The sequence below is a fragment of the Haplochromis burtoni genome, unplaced genomic scaffold (assembly GCF_018398535.1).
Source record: "Haplochromis burtoni strain Fernald_Lab_line unplaced genomic scaffold, NCSU_Asbu1 Contig_141, whole genome shotgun sequence".
NCBI lineage: Eukaryota > Metazoa > Chordata > Actinopteri > Cichliformes > Cichlidae > Haplochromis > Haplochromis burtoni.
In genome coordinates this window covers 901,732-927,655 of record NW_024582502.1, presented here as the reverse complement: position 1 = coordinate 927,655, position 25,924 = coordinate 901,732, and the positions used below count along the sequence as shown (strand labels likewise).

The following is a 25,924-nucleotide window of genomic DNA, read 5'->3' as shown; positions in this document are numbered from 1 at the left end:
TTATTTAGCTGCTGTTTGCAGACAAGTCAAAGTCTTCTACGCAAACTGCCACCGACTGTGGAAATCTGGTTGGGACTAAAGCAATCACAATCCTTTTGACACCAATTTCACCTCCTGTTCCTGGTTTTAGTGACAGGAGGTTTGTGTGACTGAGGCCTTAAGCCCAAACAACAGTAAGTTTACTTTGATAGGCAAAATACCGATAAATGATGATGATGTTTCTCCGCAACCAGTGGATGTACAAATAGTCTTGGACTATTTGGAAGGTCATTATAACGACTTCTTCTTTCATACAATAACCTGTGGCACATTTTAAATAACTACGAAAAATAGATATAAATACAGACAGCACAAGACCTTTTTCCTCAGCAGACTGTGCTATTATCTTGAGCAACAATTACATTCCATTAGAAAGGTACAAAACAAGCAAAAGAAATTTCAGGTTGTGGATTAAATCTGCAAAACTACCATTAAATGATCTCCCCTGCTCCGGTGTCTGCTCGATGACCTGCGATATAGTCACAGGCCTGACACACTGCTTTGCTACAGGATGCAACATACATTTGCCGATGCACGTGTTACTTAAATGTGTAAACGGCAGCGTAATGTAGCTATTAAATTCAGGCTGGACAGCTAACAGCCATCCAGCGTCTCCTCATTATCTTCATTATCTTGTGCTTCACTTTTCATTGCTGCTATTGAGTAAACAAGCAGGATGGGATAAGAATTGCTTTTAGTCTATTGTTCACACTAGAAATTATTAAAATTCCCTCAACAATTTTACAACAGCAGTCTTCACAGTGACACTATAAAATCTGTGCTGCTCTTAAGGAATTTAATGGAAAGTGTCGGTTGAAACGCTTACAGTGAAATGAGGGGCCTGTTATGCTACAGCTGTCTATTCCTATACCCAGGAATGCCCAACAGGAAGGGATTTGTCCGGGTTTAACAAGGTTGGAGGATGGTATGTGTCATTTGGCCCATTCTCTTTTCTACATAAAAACTACATTTAATAAGGAGGCAGCAGGTCCAAAATGCCTAACAAGGAGGATGCCATTTACTGGAAACCACCTGACAGCAGCTGTGCGGTAGGCAGTTTGGTAAAATTTAACAAGAATGGTAGAGTGATGATCAGTATCCACTCATTCCTCTGTCTGTCTGTCTGTCACACGCACCGTCTGGGATGCCCCCTGATCATGTTCGGACAGTCTTGGGGGAATGCAGCATGTCAGCGGTGTTCCGGGATTTCCAAAAATTGCTCTGCTCGGGAACAACAATTACAGGTCAGACTGAACTGTCACGTCTGTCCCTGATGCGCCTGTGGGTCTACAGGAGTCCTGCATAATTCACCTTCATTGTCAGGCTCAACATTTAAATGCCCATTTGTGCACCTGTGTTATGTGTATTTACACATTTGGAGACCCATTATATTACAAATATTAGCTTACTTAACTTATTAAATATTTAAATATTCTTTCTTGAAAGACATTCAAAGCTTTTCTTTGGATGTTGTTTGCCTTTCGTTCCATTCTCTGTCGAGATGATCCCACACTGCCATAGTGAAACATGAAGCCTCGGTCTGTCAGAAGCTTTTCAGATGGTACTGCATGGTTGATCAAAATCTGACAGTACTTTTCTGTGTGCATCATTTCATCAGTTTTAACAAAATCCCCAACACCACTGGTTGAAACCATGACAGAGCCTCCACCATGGCTGCAGATGCTGCAAACCTTTTGTCCAAACACCACCAAGATTTGAAACATTGTTGGCTAATAGCTCTGAAACCACCCCACTGGTTGCAAAAATAGAATTCCACGCCTGATAAAGTGTGTCATTTTTGGCTTCTTGTAGAAAAAAAATGGCAATAAATAACATTTACCAGACTGCTGGTAAAAAAAAGTACTCTTTGCTAAATTGCATGTTTTGTGTATCAAAAACATTGATCTATGCCTGGTTTCAGATGCCTTTTTTATGATTACACTGACATGAGTCATTCAAAGTAGCCAGGTAAAAGAATTGGAGTGAAAGTGAATGAAAAAGCAGCCAAAGAAAACTTGTAAGTCAGCCTTTCAGGGTCACTTTTGCATACCCTCACATTAAGCCTACACAACACTGACAGACAGAATAATTTTGTATTTCTTTATTTATTGGAAGAGGGAGATGTGGTCCACCAATGTGTTATGTTCACTGAAAACACAACCGTTTTTCAGCTCTCAGGGTTCGGTTACACAATAGCTTTGGGAAAGCATGACAACGAGTTAAACTGAGATTATAGGCATAGAGAAAATACCTGCTAATCAGTATGCTAGCATACAGAGTGCAACATGTTGGTTTAAGCATTCAGCACCAAGCAGCACGCTGCCTACTTTCAGCCTCACAGTGAGCAGCCCTGAACAGTCCACAATACACACAAACTGATGTCAGTACCATTTTAAACCACTGGAAACCTCACTATAGCAACCCTTTGTCCCTAAGAGAGAATAATGACAATGGGCAGATAAAGGGAAGTCACCACATTAAACGGCATTAAGCCAATCAGAACCAGACGCATTACAGAGGAAGAAAGAGGGGATGAAGAAACGGTTGAGAGGGGAGAGAAAATGACAGCGAGGCCCAGAGAAAAGAGCGAGGCAGTGATAAATCGGAGGATTAATCCGGGCTACTACAGGGGGATTAAATCATTCTCTTACTAAACGTTTGCTTGCTCTGTCGGACGGCGGAGGTTAAGCAGACCGTTCTCCCCCTGTCCCGTTCTGCTGCTTCTCTCTCATCCCCTCATCCACCTTTTCTCATCCTTTTAATGGCATTAGAGGAGTGGAAGTATTTAATCGGAGGAGCAATGTAGTGAGGGAAGGCCTCTGCAGAGGAAACACACACACGCACACACACTGCTGAACAGATGGAGTGTTGGGCTAATAGATGTCAGTGTTTCTGTTAATCTGATGGAGAGGAGAGATAGCAGAAAGACTCATTGATTTCCCTTGTGGCAGGTGTGGCATCAATGTGCGTGTCTGTGTGTGTGTGTATGTGGGTAAACATATGTGGTGGGGGGTTGTGAGTGGGGGTCGGTTGCATGGAGTTTGGTGGAGGTGGCAGTCTTGAATCTAAAACGTTAAATGTGTTTGAATAAGGGATCTTTCTCAAATGATCCACTACTTTATATCACAGTATTTAATATGAGTTAGCAACACTAACAAACAGTCCTTTAAAACCAGGCAATATAATCCTTAATCTTCGGTAATATTGAAATTCCACGGAAAATCATAATGATCAATTACTCATCAGTTTCGCTGCAGGGAGAGAAACTGGGCTTTTGTGTCTTGTGCAAGAACAGTTCAGGAGAACTGTGGTGAAGAGGGGCGTTAGATCAGGCCTGCTCTGCCTGCTGAGTGCTCATTTAATACATGACACCACTTAAGTGCATCATAAACTCAAACCCTAAAGGCTTTAGGACAGTGTTATTACCACACGGTCATCATGCATCATGACCAGCAATAATACAGCAACGGCAAAAAGCTGACTGACCTCTCAGGATGTGGTTCTAACTCTCGACCACAGACAGCGGCTCACAAACCAGCGTGTGATGTCACTTCCAAGCCTCGAGTTTGACATTTTGGGGATTGCTATGTCTTTTTTTGCTTGTAATTGGATGTAGTCATACATATGGATTAGAAGCTACAGCCAAATCTACCACTGGCTAGCTAATGAGCTTAGTGAGGTGTGTCTGTGATATTAAATGGGTTTCTAGTTTTAAGACAATGAAAACTAGGTTAGAGTGTACCCACCTGTCCCTCAGAGTGGTCTCATCTTTAATTTGCATAGCTCTAATACAAGTTAAACAGGTCAGCTGTGTAAAAAAGAGAGAGAACCCCATCCATCTGTCATAAAGGGAGACATTAGCTCTGGAGAACAAAACATCCTGTGCATTTTAAATATGCAACTCTGTGTGATGATTTAATGCTGAGTGGCCGTTTGGGGAACTGCAGTTTCTTTCAGAGGTCGCCAACTGTAGCCAAGGCTGTGTTTCAGTGACTGTGTGCAATTATTTTTTTTATTACTTTTGATACTTCTGACATTTGTACAACGCCTTGCACTTCTTGGTCTTGTGTCAAAAAGTGTTTCCGCTAAAGGTTTTGTGTGTGTGGCCTTGTGCTGGGATCAGTGGATTCAGTGAGATTTCGAAGCTACACCTAGAGTCAAAGCACATTTTGCACACTGTAATCAGGATAACTTCCCAACCTGATACCCGTTACATCCACAGATATTGAACAGAGGGGCCTGGGACTGAATCAAATTCCCAGGTTGAGTTATTGTTCTAGTCCATCCTTGGTTATTATCTAAGGGGCCAGAGTTTACAGTGTATTTACATTTAAATAAGTGAGGCCTGGCTACATCAAAGGACCCACACTTCAGGTGTGATATTTCCCCCCTGCAGCGAAATTTTGATGATCCCAGGTTTCACTGATGACTTCTAGGAGGACAAAAAAGCCCCACACAGCCAGAACTCAACAAATTAGAAATGGGAGGTCTGTATTTCATGGCGGACTGCCAGCAGAAAAGAAAGCCTGTATGTAGTGTATGCAGAGATGCGCTGGCAGTCTACATGCTTCTATTTTCATGAGCACACTGTTTCCCCCCCCACAACCTTGCAAACGTGTAACAACAGGCGTGGGTGTTTACCTCTGCACGAGCACGTGCGCCATCTCTTAAATTTGTGAAAGGTTCAAGCAGACCCCTGAACGCTCCGCTTTCTCCTCCCGTATTCTCTGTACATCCCCCACTCTCCCCCTCTTCCCCTCGCTGCAGTGGTAATTGGGTATGACACGGGATCAACGGGGAGAGAGCGAGGACGCATTTGAATGCGCCGACTGTCGTCTCCCTCACTTCTCCATTCTAACTTGCTGCCTTGCAGCTTCCCAGCCCTTGCTCACCGCTGTTACCGTAGCAACATCTGCGAGACCGCATCTTCTACCCTCCCTCCTCCACCTCCGTGTCATTTCTTTTATTAAGATTGGCCGCTAGTGCCCGTGTGTGTGTGTGTGTGTGTGTGCGCGTGCAACACCTCGACTGTGAGGTGCATAGCAGCAGAGCCGTTGTCAGCCTAACTCCTGCTCCAAGCCAATTACCGCAGCCTCAATACAGATTTTAAAGCTACAACTCAGGAGGAATTACCCCGAGGAGGGAAAATGTAGCCACTTGAGTCAAACTTGTTACATTAAGTCAATCAAGTGCATTACTGCACACCTCAGAGGACAAAGGGAACATCCCCAGCTGTACAAGTTGCACCACTGCCATGAAACAGTCCGTACAGCTCTCCTTCCTCTTATTTCATTTTTTTTTTAAACATGAAAATGAATTTTTGTTAAATAAAACAGGTGTCAAATTCTATTTTGCTACCCTGAAATATAAAAATCCCATCATGCTTCAACTTATTCAAAAATGCATCTCTTCACATACAGTGAGGTTTCCATAAAGCCATCAAGCAATCAAAAAATTTTATTTTTTTCCTTCATAAAGATTCAGTAAAGACGAGCAATGCATTCAGATTACAGTGCTACAGGTGCTATCGTGCAGTCAAGCAGTCTGACAGCTACAGGGAGGACGGGGCGTTTGGTAGAAAAGAAAAGAAAAAAGTAAAAGCAAAGCAGTCCCTTCTAAAAATGCTCCTGACGTGCGCCTACAAGCCTTACCTAAACGGCCTGAAACATGACGACATGCAGGAGGTTTCATTATTTATTAAATGCCCATACATAAATGTATTTTTTTCTTTCAGACACAGGAAACATGCAGAGTTTCTAAACATTTATTATGTGCAATTATTTATAAGTGCTTTCTAGGATAATATAAGAATGCAGTTGAAAAATGAACTTTACCAGATTAGTTGTTTAGATTTTCTGCTCGGATCAGCTGGTTTGTTGCGTTCTGAACACGTTGCAGTAGATAAATTGTAGAGTCCACTCTGGTGGCGATTACTTAGTTTTAATATGAACTAATTTTAATTATTAATATATTAGCCAGTGCCGATATAGTTTGTATATAGCCAATATCGGCTCTAGTTTTAACAACATACATTTATCTGCTACTTTTATGAGAGGAAACATTCCCTATACTGGGATGAAGACTGGAAAAGTGGCAGGCTGTGCGCTGCTATTTCACAACTTCACAGTCAGGACTTGGTACTGGAGGTCACACAGTCTGAAAATCTTCTCTGGGCTCAAGCAAAGTAATGCAGAGCATTTTAGGGACATTTGAAAGCTTCTATTTGTTATTTTGCAGCTCAGTCAGCAATAACACAAAGTGGGGTTTGATAGCACAGGTAGTACAGATAATACTGAGCGTGCCCCGTCACAGCAGAAGAGTAAGTGGTGTGTCTGTATGGCAAAAATAAATTCATTCAGTTTAAATCAAAGAGTCACTCAATAATCAGCTTTTGTTGTGTGATCTGATTTCATACTGCACACATCAGTAGCTTTACAGTACAAGTCAGCTCCCTTAATGAGCAGGTGCAGTGTGCTCTCTGTGGCAGCTCCTTTTTGCTTTACTGCCTGAAATATATAAAACTGGCTTTCTGTCAAAAAACGAGCACGAGCTGCTACATAGAGGAACTGTGCACTGCTGACCGAGTCAGTACAAATTAAAAATGCATTGCCCTTAACAGTAAAAGCTAGTGTGTTTGGCTAGCATAATCATTTTATGTGTGGATCTGATTCTACTTTAAGACAGGTAAGAGGACACAGTGGGGTAATATCAATGAGATAAAAAAAATAAAACAGTAACTCTGCAAGTATGTGAAGTCTGTATGATGCGAGAGAGGCTGGCCCCACCAACAACAATGAAACCAGGAATTACAATATTTCTATTCCATTCATGTAGCAGCAGGAAAAAATCTTCACAGCGGTTTCTTATTTCTTACGTGACTTGGGTGAAAACGTTTGGAAGTATCCACTTGTTTCTGTATCTTCTTTAGAAACCTCTGTTTGCATGCCAGCTGATTGGCATTTGGCACATAAAAACAGCACAGATTAAAAAGCCTTTAGGCTCCTCTTACACAGGCCTAGAGAATCGTTGGCAACCACTTACTGGTAGGGAAGAATTTGTATTCACTGGCAAAAAGTTTCTGGAGGTTGCTAGCTGTTGCTGTAAAATCAACTGCTATAAGCGCATTCATGCAGGCCTGGAGACTGGTCAGCGACAAGTTAGCATGTTTCACACAAACTGTGTGAGGGTTTTGGTGCTACATCCGTTCTGTGAGAACCCAGCGACCACTCGAGACCAGACATTGGTGGGGGATTGCCAACTGGTCTCTAGGCTTGAGAGGCCTTAAAAATCACAATTTGAAAAAAGAAAGACAAATTAGCTGGTAGACTCTTAATTTAAAACAAAGCACATTGATCTACTTTTGCCAATATTTCTCACTGATCTTTGACAATAAATATTAACATGACTCTCTTCATCTCCACTGTTTTGAGTTATGTTTGAGAGGAAACCTGCTTTTGACATTATTTTTTAACCCGTAATGGGGGTTAATGGGTTTTATTTTTCAGCTCACAGTCTCTTAAACTGATTTCAAACAGATTTATTAGGAAAAAAAGTCACTAAAAGTCACAGAACAGTTTGCTCAATGGCAGCATTTCATTTTCAAACTGAGCCTGAGTTGAACCGTACCTTCAAAACGACTTAGAAAGGTTTTAATAGATTATCATGGATGGTGCTTCATCTATATAGAATGTCCCAAGGTTCCTTTTTTTGCATTTCTTTAGAGAAATGAATAAACCACTGCAGTGAAATTAAATTCACTCAGCTATTAAAAGTGGAAGCAAGGCAGAATTAGGCACACAAACACACAACTAAAGACACAAAACCGTGAGAGGATATGAATGGTTTAATAAACTCATATAATACATCACGGGTCTGATGAATTAAAGTCATGGCCAGGATTACCTGAGCATATTCCTGTGTCATTAAAAAAATACAAATCTATAAAGCTCAAAAGAAAAACAAGTGAGTCAGTTCTTCTTTCAATCTGAGATCAAAACAAGGACGGTCCCTGTGCACCTGATTCAGCTCACTTCTTAAATGACTTCCAGTCTTTTTAACCCTTCAAAATTTAGCACGGGTTTGGACGTAACCTGATCTCCACATTCAGCTGATGGAGGAGTGCCCCTGAATGGATCTTTACAAGTCAGATTTTAAGAAACATTTTCCACTGATCTCATTCAAGTGCTGTCAAAAATCATCTGCCCCCTTCTTGATTTCTCATTTTGTAGCACAGTTACATGCTTCACATCATCAGGCAAATTTTGATATTAGTCAGAGAGTTTAAATGATGTCATTTATTAAGAGTAAACAGTCATCTAAGCCTGATGATCTAAAACATGTAAATGTGAGAAGCGCACCAAATAAAAGGGGAATCATGAAGAGTGCAGATACTTTATCACAGCGCTCATAAATGACTGAATTGAAAGTGCACCGCCTCAACCCGTTACAGTGAGTCTAATATACACACTAATTTGTTGTTTACTTCTCTGTAGTATGTAGCAGTGCAGAATAATAGTGTAACGGATCACACCGCAGATAAATAGCACAATAACAAAAAAAAGCACAAAAAAAGGCATGCTAACAGCAAACCATCTCTTTCATAAAGCAAAACAAGAATGCGACCACAGTGCTGCCATTAGTGCTTAAGTAAAAGCTTGTCGTCATGTAACGGTTTTACCCTTTTCCTCCCACTCTTCATCCGTGGTTGACCAGCAGGTTCTGAGAGAGAAGAAAGAACAGAATTAGTCCATCTGCACAGCAGCCACGCCTGCTGACCTTTGAAGGAGTTCTTAGGTGGAAGGGTTGTCCCCGTTTTGCTTATTCTCTGCCACCTTTAACTGACCACAGCTGAAAGGTCAGGCGGGTAAGACTAGGGATTACTCTGGTAATGGAAATAAGCAAACCCAAAAAATAAAAAGAAACTTCAAGAGGTTTATGAGAAATTCTGTCATCATTTTGTCAGATATTTTTTAAAAAAAAATTGACGCTACAACATTTAAACAACTGACGAGTGGAGTGACTATCACTGACCACCTTTAATGCTACTTTGAGACTTACAAACTGCAACTAAACGTGGTTGTAGACCAAGAACACACACACTGTACACACTGTGGACACACATCCAGCCCCATGGAGAAAAACTCCACCTATCAAATTGCTCAGGTAATGCTTTACAAAGAGCCCTGGGCACTGACCCAGCCTCCAACCACCACAGATCTGAATTCGATTAAGTATCCCACCGGGCCCAAAGGATGCGTTGCCAATGTCCCAGTGCCAGATACTACAGAATCTCCCAAGAGCTGCTGGGTCTATGCCCTGATGGAGTCTTTGTGTGGCATTAAAGGGACGATTTCAGGCAGGTGGTTTAAATGTTGTGGCTGATCAGTACACTGTGTATTTAGTATTTGTATGAGCAGCACAAAACCAAACAGGGATGACGGTGTCAGTGTCCTGGCCTTCAAACATTCATCCATCTAAATCAATATGAAGGGGGAAAAAAGGGTTTAGATCATACAGCTGATGCTTCAAAGCTATAATAAAAAGGTTTTGGTCACTAGATTCACAATTGTGGAAAAAAAAAAAAAAAAAAAACCTTCAAGAAAAAGTCTCTGTCGTACGAGCATTTTTCTGCTGCAGTTGTTGCAGCTTTCAAACAAAATGACCTCCAAGCTCCAGCATGCGCAGCCTATCAGGCGTACCTTCCTGCTATTTAAAAACAGCTGCATGCAATTGATCCACGGAGTGCAACCTTCATCCTTCAACCTAAGATCAATGCGGTCCTTGAAACCCTAGCAACAAATCGTCCTGGAAAGAAGACGCGTCTGACACCATCATTCCAGCGACCTTGTCTTATGTACCATGAGAGGGGTTCGCTCAGATTGTGAGCTCTCATGTGAAATGGCAACGATCAATTAACACCTTGAATTGCTGGCGCAGTGATTCTAAGAGCGATACCAACAAACTAAACTAATCTCACGCTAATTTGACTTGAGCCCTGACATCATACAGAGCTGTTTCTACAACCTTTTGGAAGGCAGCTTTTTGAAATGCTAAGGTAATACATTTTACAGAATATATACAGCTATATTGTATAAAACTAATGGACAGATAATTGGTCTCATATGTGAAGGTCTTTCAGAACTTTTCCTTTGAAAACAGAGACATTACCTAATGAGATGACTCCTAGCTATTATATAAGCTCATTTCCACAGGAAAGTTCAACACTCGCTGTAAATGGAGGATCAGATATACTATGATTATTTTTCAAGTGCAAATGTGAAGCAATCAAGTACAAGGAAGCACATGTAACGCATTCATAAGACAGCAGCACAAGCTCGTGTGAAATTTTGTCGAGCGTTTGCAAAGAGCACTTTTGTAGCTGACTGAAATTTTCGTTTTTTCATGTAAATTCTGTGGACAGGGCGTGATTAGTACTCCCCTGGATTTATTGAGGTCACACAAAAATGGCAACAACTACGCAACGCTACATGTACAGACAACACAAACTATGACAGAATGTTGTGTTGGAAACAGAAACAGGTGTTTACCTTTGTTTATTTATTTATTTTTTAGCTAAAGGCCCCAAACAGACTTTACATGTCTCTCGCTACATGGATGTTCCCCTAAAAATGAACAGCAATAACTTGTCCCGATCCTCTCATATATTTCAACTCAAACTGCCCATTAAGCTTAGTTCTATGATCGGAAATCATCTATAAAAAAAAAATCTGTTTTTAACCCAAGGTTCTTTATCGTAAAATGAATCTCTTGCAAATTTGCTTTGGATTCCAAGTCAAAAAAAAAATTGATCCAACTCTGCCCCACTTGGCCTCAAAGACTAGACAGCAGCAGGGAGGAGGGTTAGCCCAAGTGGAACGATGCAACGAGCTCAATTGACTGAGAGCTGGGGGCGCATTGACCTGAAGCCGCCTGCTAGACACACTGCGTATATGGATGTGCTATATATGTGCATGTGTGTGCTGAGAGCACGTGGTATCTGTTCTAAGCACTGCAGAGTTCACTCCAGCTGTGAAACTCAAACCATTATAACCACAGAGAGACTTACAGAGCAGTGTGATCAATATGACTCCCCTCTTTTGTCCTCTCATCTGATGCCTCTGTTTTAGTCTCCTCATCTCCCATTCCCTTTCAATTCTTCTGTCACTTTCCTTGACTCTTCTATTTCACTGATTTTTTTTTTGTCCTTCCAGTGTCTCTTCATTCTCCTCTATACACTTTTGCTCACACGAGTAGTTTGTGTTCATTTATAATAATGTAAGCCATGAAGGCGTATCTCCTCTCCTGTTGTTTACCTTAGTGAAGAAGAAATCTAATACTGGCTCGCTCGCTGAAAAGTAACAGACATGAAAAGAGTCTTGACCATGAAAGAAAACAAGAGTGAGTTGGATACGCAAAACAGAAAAATGATAGGACACAATTACAATCTGTACATCGAAAATGACAAAGAAAACGAAAAAACCCTTATAAGAGAGACAAGAACTCTAGTTAGAAATGTACAGCATGCTGAACGGCACCTTTGCAAACCAGCTAACAAATGAACCTGTATTATGGCTTTAAAACATTGACATGGGATCTTTTACATTCCAGGATCAAGTTCACCTGATCATTTTTCTTTTGTACGATTTAAATTCTCAAAGCAGATGGACTCTGTTGTCAGAGTCTTGTGAGTGTTTAAAGCAGGGAGCCAAAATCCGCCTGGATTTCGATCCAGCTCACTTGACAGCTTTGGAAAATGTGAAGGAGGGCAAACATTTGGACTTTTACCAGTGTTTCATAACTGTTAAAACATTTCTTCCTGATTACCATTCATTTGTTTTTGGGTTTTTTTATTGTTTTCCACAGTTAAATATTTTCTGTGAATTAATAAACACGTTGTTTTATGATTACGAGACGGTCTGGGCCGGGAACTACAGGGACTTTCTCTAGAATTTGACACAATTATTACAGAGAAAGAAAGAGTCACGCTGACAAACTCCTTTCATTTACAGCATTTTTACACAATGCAGAAAAACTAAGATGTGATGTTGAAATGACCCCCCCTTCTTCACTTTAAGAATCTTGGGGATTAGATATGTAGCTAAACTTCAGAGAGGAGATGTCACCGGTCAGGCTCAGTCAAGCTGAAAGCAGGCTGCATGTGGCCTGTGTAGTATGACAAAGTTTACACACAACAAATTATTAAACAGATTAATTAGCCCTCTGAGCAGTTCTTTCCACATCTACTGTACTAACGAGCAAAAAGTAACTAATGGATTTCCCACCTGTTGCTCTAATCTAGGGGGGCTCAAACTCGCCACTTGTGGCCCATGTCACCCCTGCTTGTGGCCTGTATATTGACGTAAAGAAATCTAATGAAATTTGACCCTTGAACCTTTTTTTGTTAGCGAGGATTTGTTTGTTGTTAAGAACAATGTTAAATTAGTTCTTTTAAAAAGCAAAAAATGGTTTAATATGAAAGCAATATGAGCAGAGAGCACTTACATGTTGAGGGATTGGCTGTGTTAGTTCAGTGAGAGAGTTATTTGTAAACAAAACACTTATAACTTATTTTTATTCTGTTATATATGAATAAACTTATAACAAGTGCTGCCACATGTCGGGCCAGTAGGAGAGTTCCAGTGTTTTTATTTGGTAGTTCAGTGAAAGGCTTCAGTTAGTTAAGAGTGAGAAGAAACAAAGATTGTGTTCATGTTTGCAGTTTTGTCTTGTTATACAACATTTGAAATTTATAAAAACAAAACAACATTTTTGGAAATATTTGAGGGTGTTTTCTTGTTTGTTTTGTCCTACTTGAACACTAAAGTGGCCTTTGAATGAGATGACAGTGCCAGCAGTGGCTCACAGCTCATTTACGTTTGAGACCCCTGCTCTAATTGAAGACACCTTCTAAATTAAAGTAGTCACCGACTATGAAGACTTGCTGAGGTTCTTTCAGACTTTTGACCAGCTAGTGCCTTGGTTATGGTTACGGGCTGTTACAGTGAGCCTATTTTCAGTTCATGTGGCTCCGGCTAGAAGATTAAAGAGGCAGAGTGAAGGGACTGAAGAGAGGAGAAGAGAGACCGGGGCTGACCACTGTAGGAGATAGAAATAAATAACAACAAAAAGTCAGGAGAGGTAGGAGAGCAGAGTCAGGCTGTTCCCCACTCCGCACCCAGCCTGGGAGCCTTGACTCAATTGGAAATCCATTTTATCTGATGACTGGCAGGCAATTGGGGCTCCCAGGTGAGGCTCTGCGGTTGATAGGCCTGACCACTCCACTGCTGAGGGACAGAGGGATGAAGATGGAGGGGAATGTAGAGGAGAACACGTACTAGATTGGCTCCACTAACAAAGTTCATTTTAGGCAACCTAGATCATCACTTGGCCTCCACTTCTATCAAAAACAAGAAGTGGGAGGGGAGCTACTAAGTATTTTCACTTAGTGGGGAAAAAAAAAAGACTCCAAAGATATAAGGCCGAGGAAAGCAGCAAGCTGTCTGAAAAACAAGACAAAGATTCCAGTGTTTTCTTGATAAATGACGAAAAAAGGAGAAAGCAACTGCTAAAAAAAGTGAATTCAAATTTTATGTTGACAAACCTCATCTGTAATTATATGCCCCACAAGAGAGGGAAGGATGTTTTGTAATGAGTTGGGAGACACTAAATTAAGTCAGGAAATAAAATAAGTCTCTTTAGAAGAGAGGGTCACTGCAAATCAATGTGTTGTTGTGAGTTATTCTGATTGATCCAAGATTTCTATCCTAATATGACTACTGAACTGAAAATCAGCAGGAAGAGATATTATGTGGGGAAGGCCTTACTCTAACAACATCGTGTCAGAGAACGGAACAAAAGGCAGAAACATCCAAAGAAGAGCTTTAAACGTCCTTCAAGAAGCTGGGGAACTATTCCTGAGAACTACTTAAAGGAATGACAAGGAAGCTGCCCTGAAAGTTCAGGCTGGGATGAAGAAACCAGTGGGTCGTACCAAAAGTGATGTTGAAGCATGTAAAACTACAAACTCTGTTGTTGCCCCATGCAACGCATTTCTACAGATATTTGCCCATTTCAGTAAACATCTGCATCTACTTCCCATTTTCCTCACAAAATCTAAAGAAATGAGACTTTTATAAATCCAGTAAATGAAGTTCAGATGTCATTGTTTAGTACAATAAATATATAACGTGCTGCTTTTTGTGGATTTGTGGGACAAAAGAACGTCAAATGCCTGCAGTATATTTACATGAAAACAGGTTTCACATGAAAACCCAACAGCTCTGCAAGCGGGTAATAAAACATTGGTATTTTTTTATTTACAATAGGGCTAGAGAAGAGACGGAGAGAAGGAAATCGATATTTTTAGAAATACAGGGTGTGAATGAAGAGCAATCACAAAGGAAAGGCAGGCTTCAAATCATAAAGGAAAAAAAAGAAGTGGAGAGACTGACGGATTGAGTCACAATGGGACACAAAGGAGAGGCTGGTAGAAAGTGGACTGTTCCGATAATGTTGTGGCTGTTTCGGGGTGACAAAAGCCAGTGAAAGACCCACCTAAAAGCCCCGCTGTTGTCCTCTCTTATCCCAGCTGGTGGTCTTGGTTCCACAAAACCTCTTCCTAAGCACACACAAGAGGGGCCGATAAAATGCCGACCAGAATGGCGGTCTGGTGTGTGCCCAGAAAACAAAACAAAACAACAACAACCAAAAAAAAACAACTAAGTGTGTCAATTGCTTATGCAGCCTAGGTGGCTTTCAATAGTACACAATACGGCACCGTGCTGAATTATTATCGGGACCCCTGTTGGAGCAAACAGAAAGAGGGAGACAGAGTAGGGGGTCTGGTGGCGCGAGCCGACGGGAGTGGTGGCGCTCAGAAAGGTCAGGATACAGCGAGGAAAGAGCACAAAAGATGGTGAAAATGCTCCTCAGGAGGCAGCTGAGAATACCCTCAACTCTACCCCCACCCCACCCCCACAACTCTGCCCTTGTTTGAAAGCTTTGTGGTGTCTGAGGGCCACCGGATGAAAGAAGAAGCAGAGGCTCTGGATATGGTTTGATGGGATGTTCGATCGCTCCTCGCACCGCGACAAAAGACAGAGAAAGGGAAATACAGAGACAGAGGGAGAGAGGGGACGTGCAGGAGGAGAAAGACGTGTGCTACAGCTCTTAGAAAAAGTTCAACGTGCAACAAAACAGCTGGTATAAGTAGTTGTACGTACTTGCTAAGTACGTACAACTTAGCAAGTACGATTATTGAAGAGATTTGCAAACCAGAAAGCAGAACTTTTTGACTGAAATACATAACATAAGTCTTTTAATTGCAGTACTCTTTTTCATTAACACCAGTTACATGAGGACTGGCCAAATCCTGATGCTCTCATACTTTTATTGGAACCCTACTTAAAAAAAAGTACCTGGTTCCAGGTAATGAAAACCCCCCAAAATTGAGTCAAGCTTAGGCAAGCAGGTACTAGTGGAAGAGAAACACGTGTTACGCCAAACAACCTGTCCTAAAGTCCCGACTTCTGAAGGTAGAAAAGCCTGCTGCTTAGTTTCGTTTCTCATAATATTCAAGAATATAAGGCGGGGGGGAGACAAAACTTCACTACCCAAATAACTAAATGTACAGAACTCCACAGCACCGAATAGCTAGATTGAAAAATACAACCCACAAAGCACAGAATACAAGACAGAGGAGACAACAAAAGAGGAAGAGCGAGAGCAGATAATGATGCTCAGTGGAGATTGGTTGTGATCGGCTGTACAATGATCAATGCCGGCTTGAAAGGAGGCAACGCTGATGGTTTATGAAGGAGGGAACAACTGCCAACAGTATGAAAATGAAATCAATAAGTCAGCTGCGGCGCGGGGGAGAGAAAAATGAAGGAAGCGGGTGAGAGAAAGCAAGAAAAAAAAAAGAAACAGGAGACAAGACTGAATAAAACAAGAGAGACAAAGAGAGCGGGAAAGACGCGGAGAAAGAAAAGAGAAAGAGTTGCAGACAGACTAAGAAGTGAGATGAAAGGTGCTGGTTTAAAATGAAGCAAAGGCAGAGAAACTAAACTGACAGATGAAGGAAAATCTTTAAAGAAAGATAAAAAAACAAAAACAAACAGAGTACAGCAAAAACAAACCGATGAACATTTACACTCACGAACTGACAAACTTTTGAACAAAACCCAGATCCTGATGTAAATATAGCCGGGCATGTCTACTGTGTATGTGTCTATATTTGATTGTGTCTATAAAAAAGGTAAGTCTACACATGAAAGGTGAGATGATTGATGGACATTTTTTCTCTCCCCCTTCACTGTTGGCATTTTGTCAGGCAGAACAACAAAGCATAGATGTTCCAAAGAACAGAGGCGTATTTTTTTTATTTTATTTAAAAACACACATTAGAGTGTCCTGAAGTCCATCCCTCTGTTCTTTATAAAAAAAAAATTAAAAAAAGGCTGTTCTTCACTGACTCAGATATCCATGACAACAGCATTAAACTCTCTCTCTGGACTCGACAATAAACACACAGATACACAAAAACACTCTGAGTCACACGGACGACATGCAATGAGGCACAAACAAGTTATGTTTTATATGTTTTTCTGATTTTGTGTCAGCAAAAGTCTTTAAACATGCAGCAATGAATACAAAACGTGACAATGTAACGGCCAAAAACAATCTACAGACTCCAAACAAACTGCAAGGATGTGAACTTTTACAAATGTGTTGTTCTCAGTGAGCATTTTGACCTTTGCATCCACAGGGAGAGTGACTTACTCACTGCACTAATGGAAAAAAAGTTTTTATACACCAACATCACAGGTGGAAAAACAGAGTTTTAGGTTCTGTATATTTTTCAGTTTAATAGGCACAGAGCAGCATAAATGTTATAATGTTAATATATTTATATGTTTGCTGCAGTAATTTGATCAAGAATCTGGAAAATTAGAAAATGCTGTGCAGAAGGTAAAGTTGAATTTTCAGCAATAACTTTTCAGAAGTTGCTTGTGAGAAAGCGTTTCTTACAGATTTTGATGGGCTAAATCCAAACATGACAGTTAAAAATATCTGATTGGCCTTGGTCTCTCAAATATATTTATACTTATTTTATATTTTACCAATGTACATTTAGATATTTGACTTTTAATCATGAACTGTAAGCTTATATCTTCTCATATTTATAGTAGTTTCATGATAATAATAATAAACTTTCACCTTTCTTCATTATGTAACAGTAGAAATGGTAGATAAAAAACCCGATATGTAACTTTAACATTAATGACAACCATAGTACGTTTAGCTTGTTGTGAAAAAAAGATGAAAAACCTTCAGGATATTTTAATATGCTTTAAAATCCTGTAACGTTGTTCTGCAGCATTACAGATTTCCTGGAACAAGCAATGAATCTTCTATCAGATAAGACGTCAGAAGTTTAAAAACAGATACGTCAGGAGATTTCAAATTTGACAATTGCATTTCATACTTGATACAATCCTAAATCACAGGAGAAAATATTGACAAGTTTAGCATCTGCCATCATTTGGTCTTTCTTTTTAGGTTCAGGAGTCAAAATGTGTTTTTATTATTTCTGTTTTTAAATGAGAACATTGGGTTTTAGAACTAAACTAGTAACATAGAAAAATAGAGCCAGCCGACAGCTCTAAGCTTTAAAATTGGTAAAATTTGATTAGAATTATTTGGGGTATATTTCACTGATTCATCAAGTCAATGTCACTGTACAGTAAATGTTACCCTACACCAAAGGTGGGTAGAGTAGCCAAAAATTGTACTCAAGTAATAGCGACACTACCTCAACATAGTTTTACTCAAGTAAAAGTAAAAAGTAGCCGTCCACAAAATTACTGAAGAGTAAAAAAGTAGTGAGTAACTTCAGTACTGAGTAACTGATCATAACATCTGACTTAATCTTTAACAATGAGATAATCAGACAGACAAAAATATAACATTTAGTGCAAATTTTGGTATTTTAAAGTCTGAAAAGGAAAAGAAAATGCTTCATATAAATAATGATTACAAAATAATAAATATCAGCTGGAGAAACACTTTTCCAAATCAATATTAAACTATTATTTAGAGTAGGTATATTACCTATCCCTATAGGTCTATATTTGTATATATGATACTTCTCCAAATTGCACAACAGGCTCAGCAGATAGAAAATAAAACAACAAATCTTACTTTGACATAAACTAAGTTTGTGTCAAAGTAAGATTCATTTTTGTTTTCACTAAAGTTATTCACACTGAGTAGAGTAGCCAGAATATTTTCTCAAGTAAGAGTAGGGATACATCATAATAGTATTACTCAGAAAAAGTACAGTGTAGTTAAACTACTCCTAAAAGTACATTTTTTTTCTAAAAGGTTACTCAAGTAAATGTAACTGAGCAAACTGAATTAGTTACTACCCACCTCTGCCCTACGCTGAACATTACATGAAACACGTGACAGCTAGCATCTAAACTCTATATCAGTTTCCATTCGGCTAACAGAATGATAGTTCTGTAACTTCCTCAGGATGTAAACGTAAAACAAAACCATGTGATGTGCGTTTTGCTGGCTATCTAGTCATAACATTAGACTTTGTGGGGCAAAACATGCAGGAGTCCAGCAGGGAAAATAGTGCTAAAAAAGCATGGTGGCAATTGCTTTATTACATGCCAAACTCATAGTACCACATTAATAATAATAATAACCTGTTTCGGTCAACAGACCATCATTACACAACATGTTATACCATCGTGTTTTGTTGAGTCTTTGTCAACTTTTGCTCAAAACTGTGAGCTGAGAGGGAGAAAAAGTTCAACAGTTCTTTTAAGACTTTTTTCTTCAGTGTCTGTAGGCAGTCACCATTAATGAGGCACAACAGACCTACAAGCGAGAGCAGAACAGAAACACGAAGCTGACATAAATGGGCTCCAAATGAATGTCACTTTTTAAAAATCAATTCAACACCTTTCATAAAAAACCCACTGAACACTGCTTCCTTACAATTTGTTATAATTTAACATCTTTTCTTTGTAGGTTTTATTCCTGTTCTCTCTAGTGGGCAGGAAGTCACAGAGTCACAAATAGAGAGCTAAGAGATGAAAAGTACTATCTGCTCTATGGTACATCAACTTTGCAGAAAAGTTCTGCCTTTGGAAAGCGGATATAAAAGCCCTGCGTAGACTTCAGCCCCAATTAAAGCAACTCACACTAATTTAGAAGGTTGGTCTGAAACGCCTATGCCCAAGTGTTTAATCTCAGACGGTTTATCTCTGAACAAATACAAAAAAATGAGAGAAACTCTGGTCGTTAATTAGGCCTAGTTTTAAGAAAGCTACGAGACACTTTGTAATATTTATTCATGCATAGCAATGAGGTGAAAGGAGTCCAACTGTTTGTTCGCTTCATAAATTTTGTGTCAAAACTTGAGGAGTGCATACTTAAGTGAGAACGTGCGTGTGGTCAGCAGCAGGTCCAGCAGGAAGCTGAAGCTCCTCATTCTTCTTCATTAAGTTTTGACTGCTGAGGGGCCAACGTCTATGCCCCTTTCTCTCTGTGTGTCTGTGTACATCTCTTCATCCCCTGCCCATCTCCAACCCTTCCTCCATAAACACTTATCTCCTCATGGTATCCACTCATCTTCCCCTTCTCGCTTTTTACCTCCTGACAGTCACCTATTTCTCTCCCCATCATCTCCCCAACTTGCCTCATGTCGCCTCCCCGTCCCTCCTCCTTTCTCTCCTTCCCCTCATCTGTCCAGCTTTACCCCCTTCCCCATCACCTGCCTCCTTACCTCTATTCTTTAACTGTCCACCTCCTCCTCTTCATTATTTTCTCCTTCTGCCATTTTCTCCGTTCACTTCTTCAATTGCTCACTGTTTGCTATCATGTTTTTTACTTTCCCTCGACTCTACTCATTCTTCTCTACTCTGCTTCCTGTCTATTTGCCCGTCTCTCGCCTCAGTCCTGAACACAAATTCATCTCAGTTTTTTTCTCCCTGAACATTTCTTAGTTTCTTTAGCTGTTTGTTCCACTTAAACCAACTTCCAGCGCCTACGTGTCACCATTTAATCTCAGGTTTAACTTCAAACCTTAATGTGTCTTTTCATTTCTCTCTCCTTCTACTCCATCTCTTTCTGTGTCCGATACTTCTCAAGGCCTTTCTGTTTATTTCTCATTGGCCTTTCACATCTAGCCTCCTTATCTAGCCAGCTACAGATCTCTCTGTATCCACAACGTGTATTTTCTCCTTCTTCAGTCCAATTCGCTGTCCTGAGCCTCTTCTTTGTATTTTTCTCCACTTTGTTTGTCTATTTTGTTATCTACCAGCAGAGTGACTGAGCTGCTGTGATCTCTGTACCGGCATGACTCCTGTTCAATCAACAATAAAACTGAAGGTAAAAGAAAAAAGAAATCAATATGAGGTTTTACACTGCTGTGATTCACTGGCTTTGCGAAAGTCGCTGTGCATTCAGATCGGCTACAGATACACATTTATTATCAGCATATCAACATTGTCAGTGTGGACTTTCTTTGAGAATAGACTTATCAAAAGAAGATGAAACAATTTTCTCTTTCCCCTTATCTTCTGGTGGGCTATCCACCGAGAATCATACCAGCACACAAAGCCGCAGAAACTGCACAGAGTTTCCAGCTCGACAGGCCACGCTGTTGTGAATCACAACAGTGTTCCTTGCTACAAAAATGCTACACCATTTCTCTTTATGGCCACAGGATGCTCCTATTCACTGACTACAACGCAGCCCTGAAATGAAGCCACCCAGATCCCTTTTCATATAAATGAGGGAGGCTGAGTATTGCAAACAATTCTCTGGAACAGTGTCAATTTAAAAAGAAAAATTACATTTTACAATTCACAAATGGTTCATTTACCATCTCATCCATTTTTTTATAGATGGTCGTGTTATATCACACGTCTTACTGAGAGCAAAGATTAACTGGGCACATTAGAAAAGTGAGTGATGCTGCCGATCCAAGGAAAGCTCCACTTCACACAGAGAGGTGTCCCGGCTCTTACCTGCCCACAGTCTCGATTGCTACGACTGTCAGTGATTGCTTAATGGTCTAAGGACCTACTATGGCGTTTTAGATTGAACGATTATAAAACAAACAACAGAAAACAAACAGAAACAAAATAGCATAGAAGGGAATTTAAGGTATTAATTATGGCTCCTTCCTCAAAACAAGGATAATCGGTCTCAGTACGCTGGGTTATTTGGGTGACTCTCCTACGCCGTGATAGCTGATAACTCTGACATCTCATCACCAAGCCCGCGCCAACTCCCTACTGCACCTCTCCATGGCTGTCAGGGGCAGAGGAGTCGTCAACGTGGACAGCTAACAGGCTACACGGGAAAGGCAAGATTCTAAGATGCGACTCTAAAGCACTGGAGAAGAAATGAAATAAAAACTGTGCATTTGTGTATCATTTACCATAACCGCAGCTTTGTGCAAATATCTTGGTGTTACAGCTGTTAAGCTATAAAGGCTGGCTTTACCTTTAACGCAGTTTCTATCTAAGGTACTCAAAGATAAATTCAAATATAACTAAGTTTGGGATACAACGAGCCAGGCCTGTGGATGGTCACACATAGCGCCATATCCTTCATTATATCTGCATCTATATTTTCCCATATTAAGAGCACACTTCCTGGTCCACAAGCCAAACGACTTCAAACACGATGTTGCCTGATATTAGACTGAATCATGAATTCATTGCACTCCATTTGCATGTTCAGAAACTGCTTGTTTAACCAATTTTGATGTGGGAGAGGCTTCAATTCTCCGTAACTACAGAGACCACATGAGCTGTTTAAATCTAACATCTGAACATTTGAAGTTGACAGTGATGGACAAACAGCTTGTTTGTGACCTTTTTCCCAAGATTTTGATTTCACTATTGGTTAACTTCATACACACAGTATCTTAGGGCTGTGCAATATGACCAAAATCTCATATCTCGATATAAGACATCTATCGTCCAGACTAGGGCTGGGCCATATCATATCATTCACAGTAATACCAGTATAATGTTGGGCAACGATAAGAAAATGAAATATCGCAATAGAATATGGGTAAAACGCACATGCGCAGTACCTTTGTTTTCATACGCACATGGCGGAAAAAGCATGGCGGCGACGGAGAATGAGAAGGGCGAAAGCGGATCGTTGAATGAAACAGATGAACCAGAATTGGTTTGTAAAAATGCTGCAACTTCAGTGGTGTGGAACTGGTTTAGCTTTCGTCTGTCAGATACACAACAAAGCACTATTTTTGGTAGAGCATGCTAGCGGGCCGTCGTTATTATCGTGTTTTTTGGAAAATATGGCACACTTGTCTGAAAATCGACAGTGCCCCTTATAATCCCGTGTGCCTTATGTATGAATTCTGGTTGTGTTTACTGACCTCGAAACGATTTTATGTGGTACACGGCGCTCGAAATCTGTCAAATGTTTTAGTACGGCTTTGCTAAGCTACGAAGTCGCACCACTTGATGGATTGTGGGAGCATTACGGCTATCGTAGGCAGGAGCCTCGCGGAGTGATACGTACTGTGCTTCAACATAATATTACCGTATTGTGTGTGTATAACCTCTTTTTAAGTTTTGTGGATATTATACATGGTTATGCTGAGGATATGTCGGCCAGTTTCCACTGGAAATGCCTTTTGGTTAAACTGTCAGCGAGGAATTTGCATTTGCACTGTTAATTTTTTATATAACTTTAATGCACATAAAAAAACAGCTGCTTGTTTAAGTGAAAATACATTGATGGGTTTTTTTTGCACTAATAAAGTTGTGTATTGTAAAGTATTTTGTCTAGTGTCAATTATATCGTCAGTTATATCGTTATCGCAAATTTTCAAATGTATATCGTGATAAAATATTTTTGGTGATATCGCCCTGCTCTAGTACAGACAATGATATATATCACAAATATTTTACATTTTCTGTAAATTCTGTGAGGCTTGGGCAACTCGACTTGTGTGCAGTGTTTTCAGCTGGGCGTCGTGTACCTGGAGTCGAGTGTGACATAAGTTGAAACGACCGCAATTTTCTTTGTGAGTATTTATTACACGGCGTGCTGCGGGGAAAAGCCTGTTTCTAAGGTTTATTATTTTAGCCCCTGACGGCTCTTTTTAGCTTCTCGTCAGTAAACACTCTGCATACTATGTCACATGATTCAGTTTATTTTGAAAAATCTGCACAGAATCTTCATCTTTATTTTGAAAAGTTTATGTGGAAAATAAAGAAGAGGACGGCGGAGCCATGTGATGGTTTTATCGTCATTGTTTCAAACGACAATGCATAAAAGCCGTCGCTTGTCCAGCCACAGTGTGGTTATATTAAATATAAGAGAAAGAGAGAACTTTAAGAAATTATACAGTGACCATCAAAACGATGAAAAAATATTGCTGTAAACAGACAAAACGAAACAAACGATAGCGTGATATGAAATGATAGATGTTTTCATATCGTCATCCGATATATATCGTTATATTGAACAGCCCTACAGTATCTAGTATAATACTTATGCTTCTGTGAAATATGTTTCGTATGACACAAACTTAGCAAAGATCTAAAGTGGCACATTATTTAGATGGTTCAGATTAAAGGACTCTTTCATGTGTATTTTCCATCTTTTGGTACATTTTCAGTCTGTTCTGTTTCTCTGCTCAGATATTCCAAATGACTTTTACAAATCTCTTTAGTAGCACTCTCTCATGTCTGTCTCGTTTCTTGCCTTTCACTCCTCTCTCCACGGTGAGCGTGAGCGTCTGACATTGATCAAAAGCAGGCTGTCTCTTAGATTGAGGCTAAATGACTTGAGAATCCCACCAGCCACACAGACAGGATGTGTGTGTGTGTTGTGTATGTATTCACATCTGAGAGTGCTGATAAATGACTAGAGAATCCCACAGAGTGTCTGGACAGTGTGTAAGCGTTACATGTAGTAGTGCCCACATCAGGCACAGCCTCCCAGAGGATAATGACTAGAGGTTGTCTGCACCGTCTCTGTGGGATCCTCCTCTCATTTGTCATCAAACACACAAACACGTGCACACGGGTACACATAAAGATGGAAGCATAACCCAGCAGGAATACGTCTGCGATATGCATGTCTGTCTACTGACCTGCTGTGGCACTGATCAAAACACATCACAGTCACCTCTGCTGAGAGACAAAAAAGGAACAGGACCAATTTTGTCCCAATTAAGCCCTCTTTCACTCACGTAAAAGCTCAGGAATGAAAAGTCGCCATGTGTTTCTCTCCCCTCTGGAGACGTCCTTATTTCCTATCATTATTAAATAACTAACCAGCTGTAGTGTAATCCCTCTTGCATGGTCCAGTCCACTGCAAAATTTTGAAAGGATTAAAACTTTGATTCACAAAACAGAAGACATTACTCATCAGCTCTACTTATAAACAAGATGAAATACATTTATGAATTTTCCCCAGGCTCTCTGCCTGCAAGCCTTCTTAAGATGCAGTCATTTTAAAATACATTAGAAGAGTAATGTTTAGTTTATATCTGTACAAAAGCTTTACATAAGCATATTTTGTACTCTTTTACGCAGTCATAAAAACCCTCATTTGTCACACTATCACAGTAGCTGTTAGCCAAGTGGAAAGTGTTAGCCGAACAGTGTCATTAGCAGCTGACAGATTTTTCGTATTAGCAATGCTTGGTTTTCTAGCACAACTAGAAAACCAAAGTAGGCCTAGCTGATAATTATGCTGCTCAAAGAAATGAAGTGAATGACACAAAGTCAGTTATGCTACAGCCTGAGGCACAAACTAAATGATGGTGACTGTGGGCAACGAACTTGTGATTGAAATGATTTTGATAACAGGAAGCAGGTGTGCGACCAATCGCACTGAGTTGCTGTTTTAAAAGCGTCTTTGGTGCATGAAGACGCAGATAAAACATCAGTGAGATAATCGGTAGGCTATCAGTTTGGGATTGAATGGGACCAGTTTGGAAATTATGTGCAGTCTGTTTGTGATAACACAGTGATTAACTCTATTAGTTCAGCCAGAACCTCATAAATTTGAAACAGAAATTCTAAAAAGGTCATACTTGCTGCAGGACAGCACTTGAACTGCTAAATGACAGAGGCGCTCGGCAATACCCCTTTTATCTAGAATACAACCATATGGCAAAGAGTTTAGCCGAGTCCCAAAGAAACCTGCTGAAAATGGGTTGCACTCATCGGTGGTTACATACTCAGAGGGACTGCAACATGTTGGTAATCTGTCTGCATTTTTATATTAGAATGCAATTACTAACAAACCTTCATATGGAGTTTATAACCAAACTCCACGAACAAGAAACAAATGGCTGTCAAACTTTAGCAGGTAAAATGGTTTCACAATGGTCTTAACAACAGGACAGACTGATACTCTGTAAGTTAAAAGCTCTTCTAAGCAATCAACTTTGAAAACTATCCATGTGGTTCTGCTAATTGTTGTCTCACTAGCACTTGGCGAGTTTACTGTGTCACTGCTACTGCGCTGGGAAAAAGTTTTCAGCGATAACCAAACTAACTGTGACAGCTTTTAAAGACACAAAACGGAGGAAGAACTTTATAAACTTCCAAATTGACAGGGTGAAAGTCAGGGAGATGCCTCGGGGGCCAATCAAGAGGAAAGACCTTGATGAGTAGGTTGAAGCAAGCTGCAATGTAGCAAGCTATTCACGCGCCACAAACACACACACGCATATATGTATTATTATGCTCTGCTGTAGTCTTTAAAGACTGTCTTCAAAGAGTCTTCCTTCACTCCTTGTTATCTCACACCAGCTAATATATGGAGGAAAGTCTCCCACTCTCTGTCACTCACACACACACAC

At 40.2% G+C, this 25,924-nt stretch overlaps 1 protein-coding gene across 2 annotated transcripts in view; it reads right to left on the bottom strand.

Moving 5' to 3' along the window:
* Nucleotides 1-7,863: 7,863 nt before the first annotated feature.
* The window catches only part of chchd6a (coiled-coil-helix-coiled-coil-helix domain containing 6a), a 74,790-nt gene continuing 56,729 nt past the window's right edge, over nucleotides 7,864-25,924 (bottom strand). The window contains exon 9 of one of the 2 annotated variants that reach the window (XM_005931500.1): nucleotides 7,864-8,757. In XM_005931500.1, coding sequence (XP_005931562.1) covers nucleotides 8,734-8,757 — 24 coding nt within the window. In that variant the 3' untranslated portion in view covers nucleotides 7,864-8,733. Of the gene's footprint in view, nucleotides 8,760-25,924 lie in introns of both variants that reach the window. The other variant, XM_042224565.1, reaches the window with a different exon arrangement.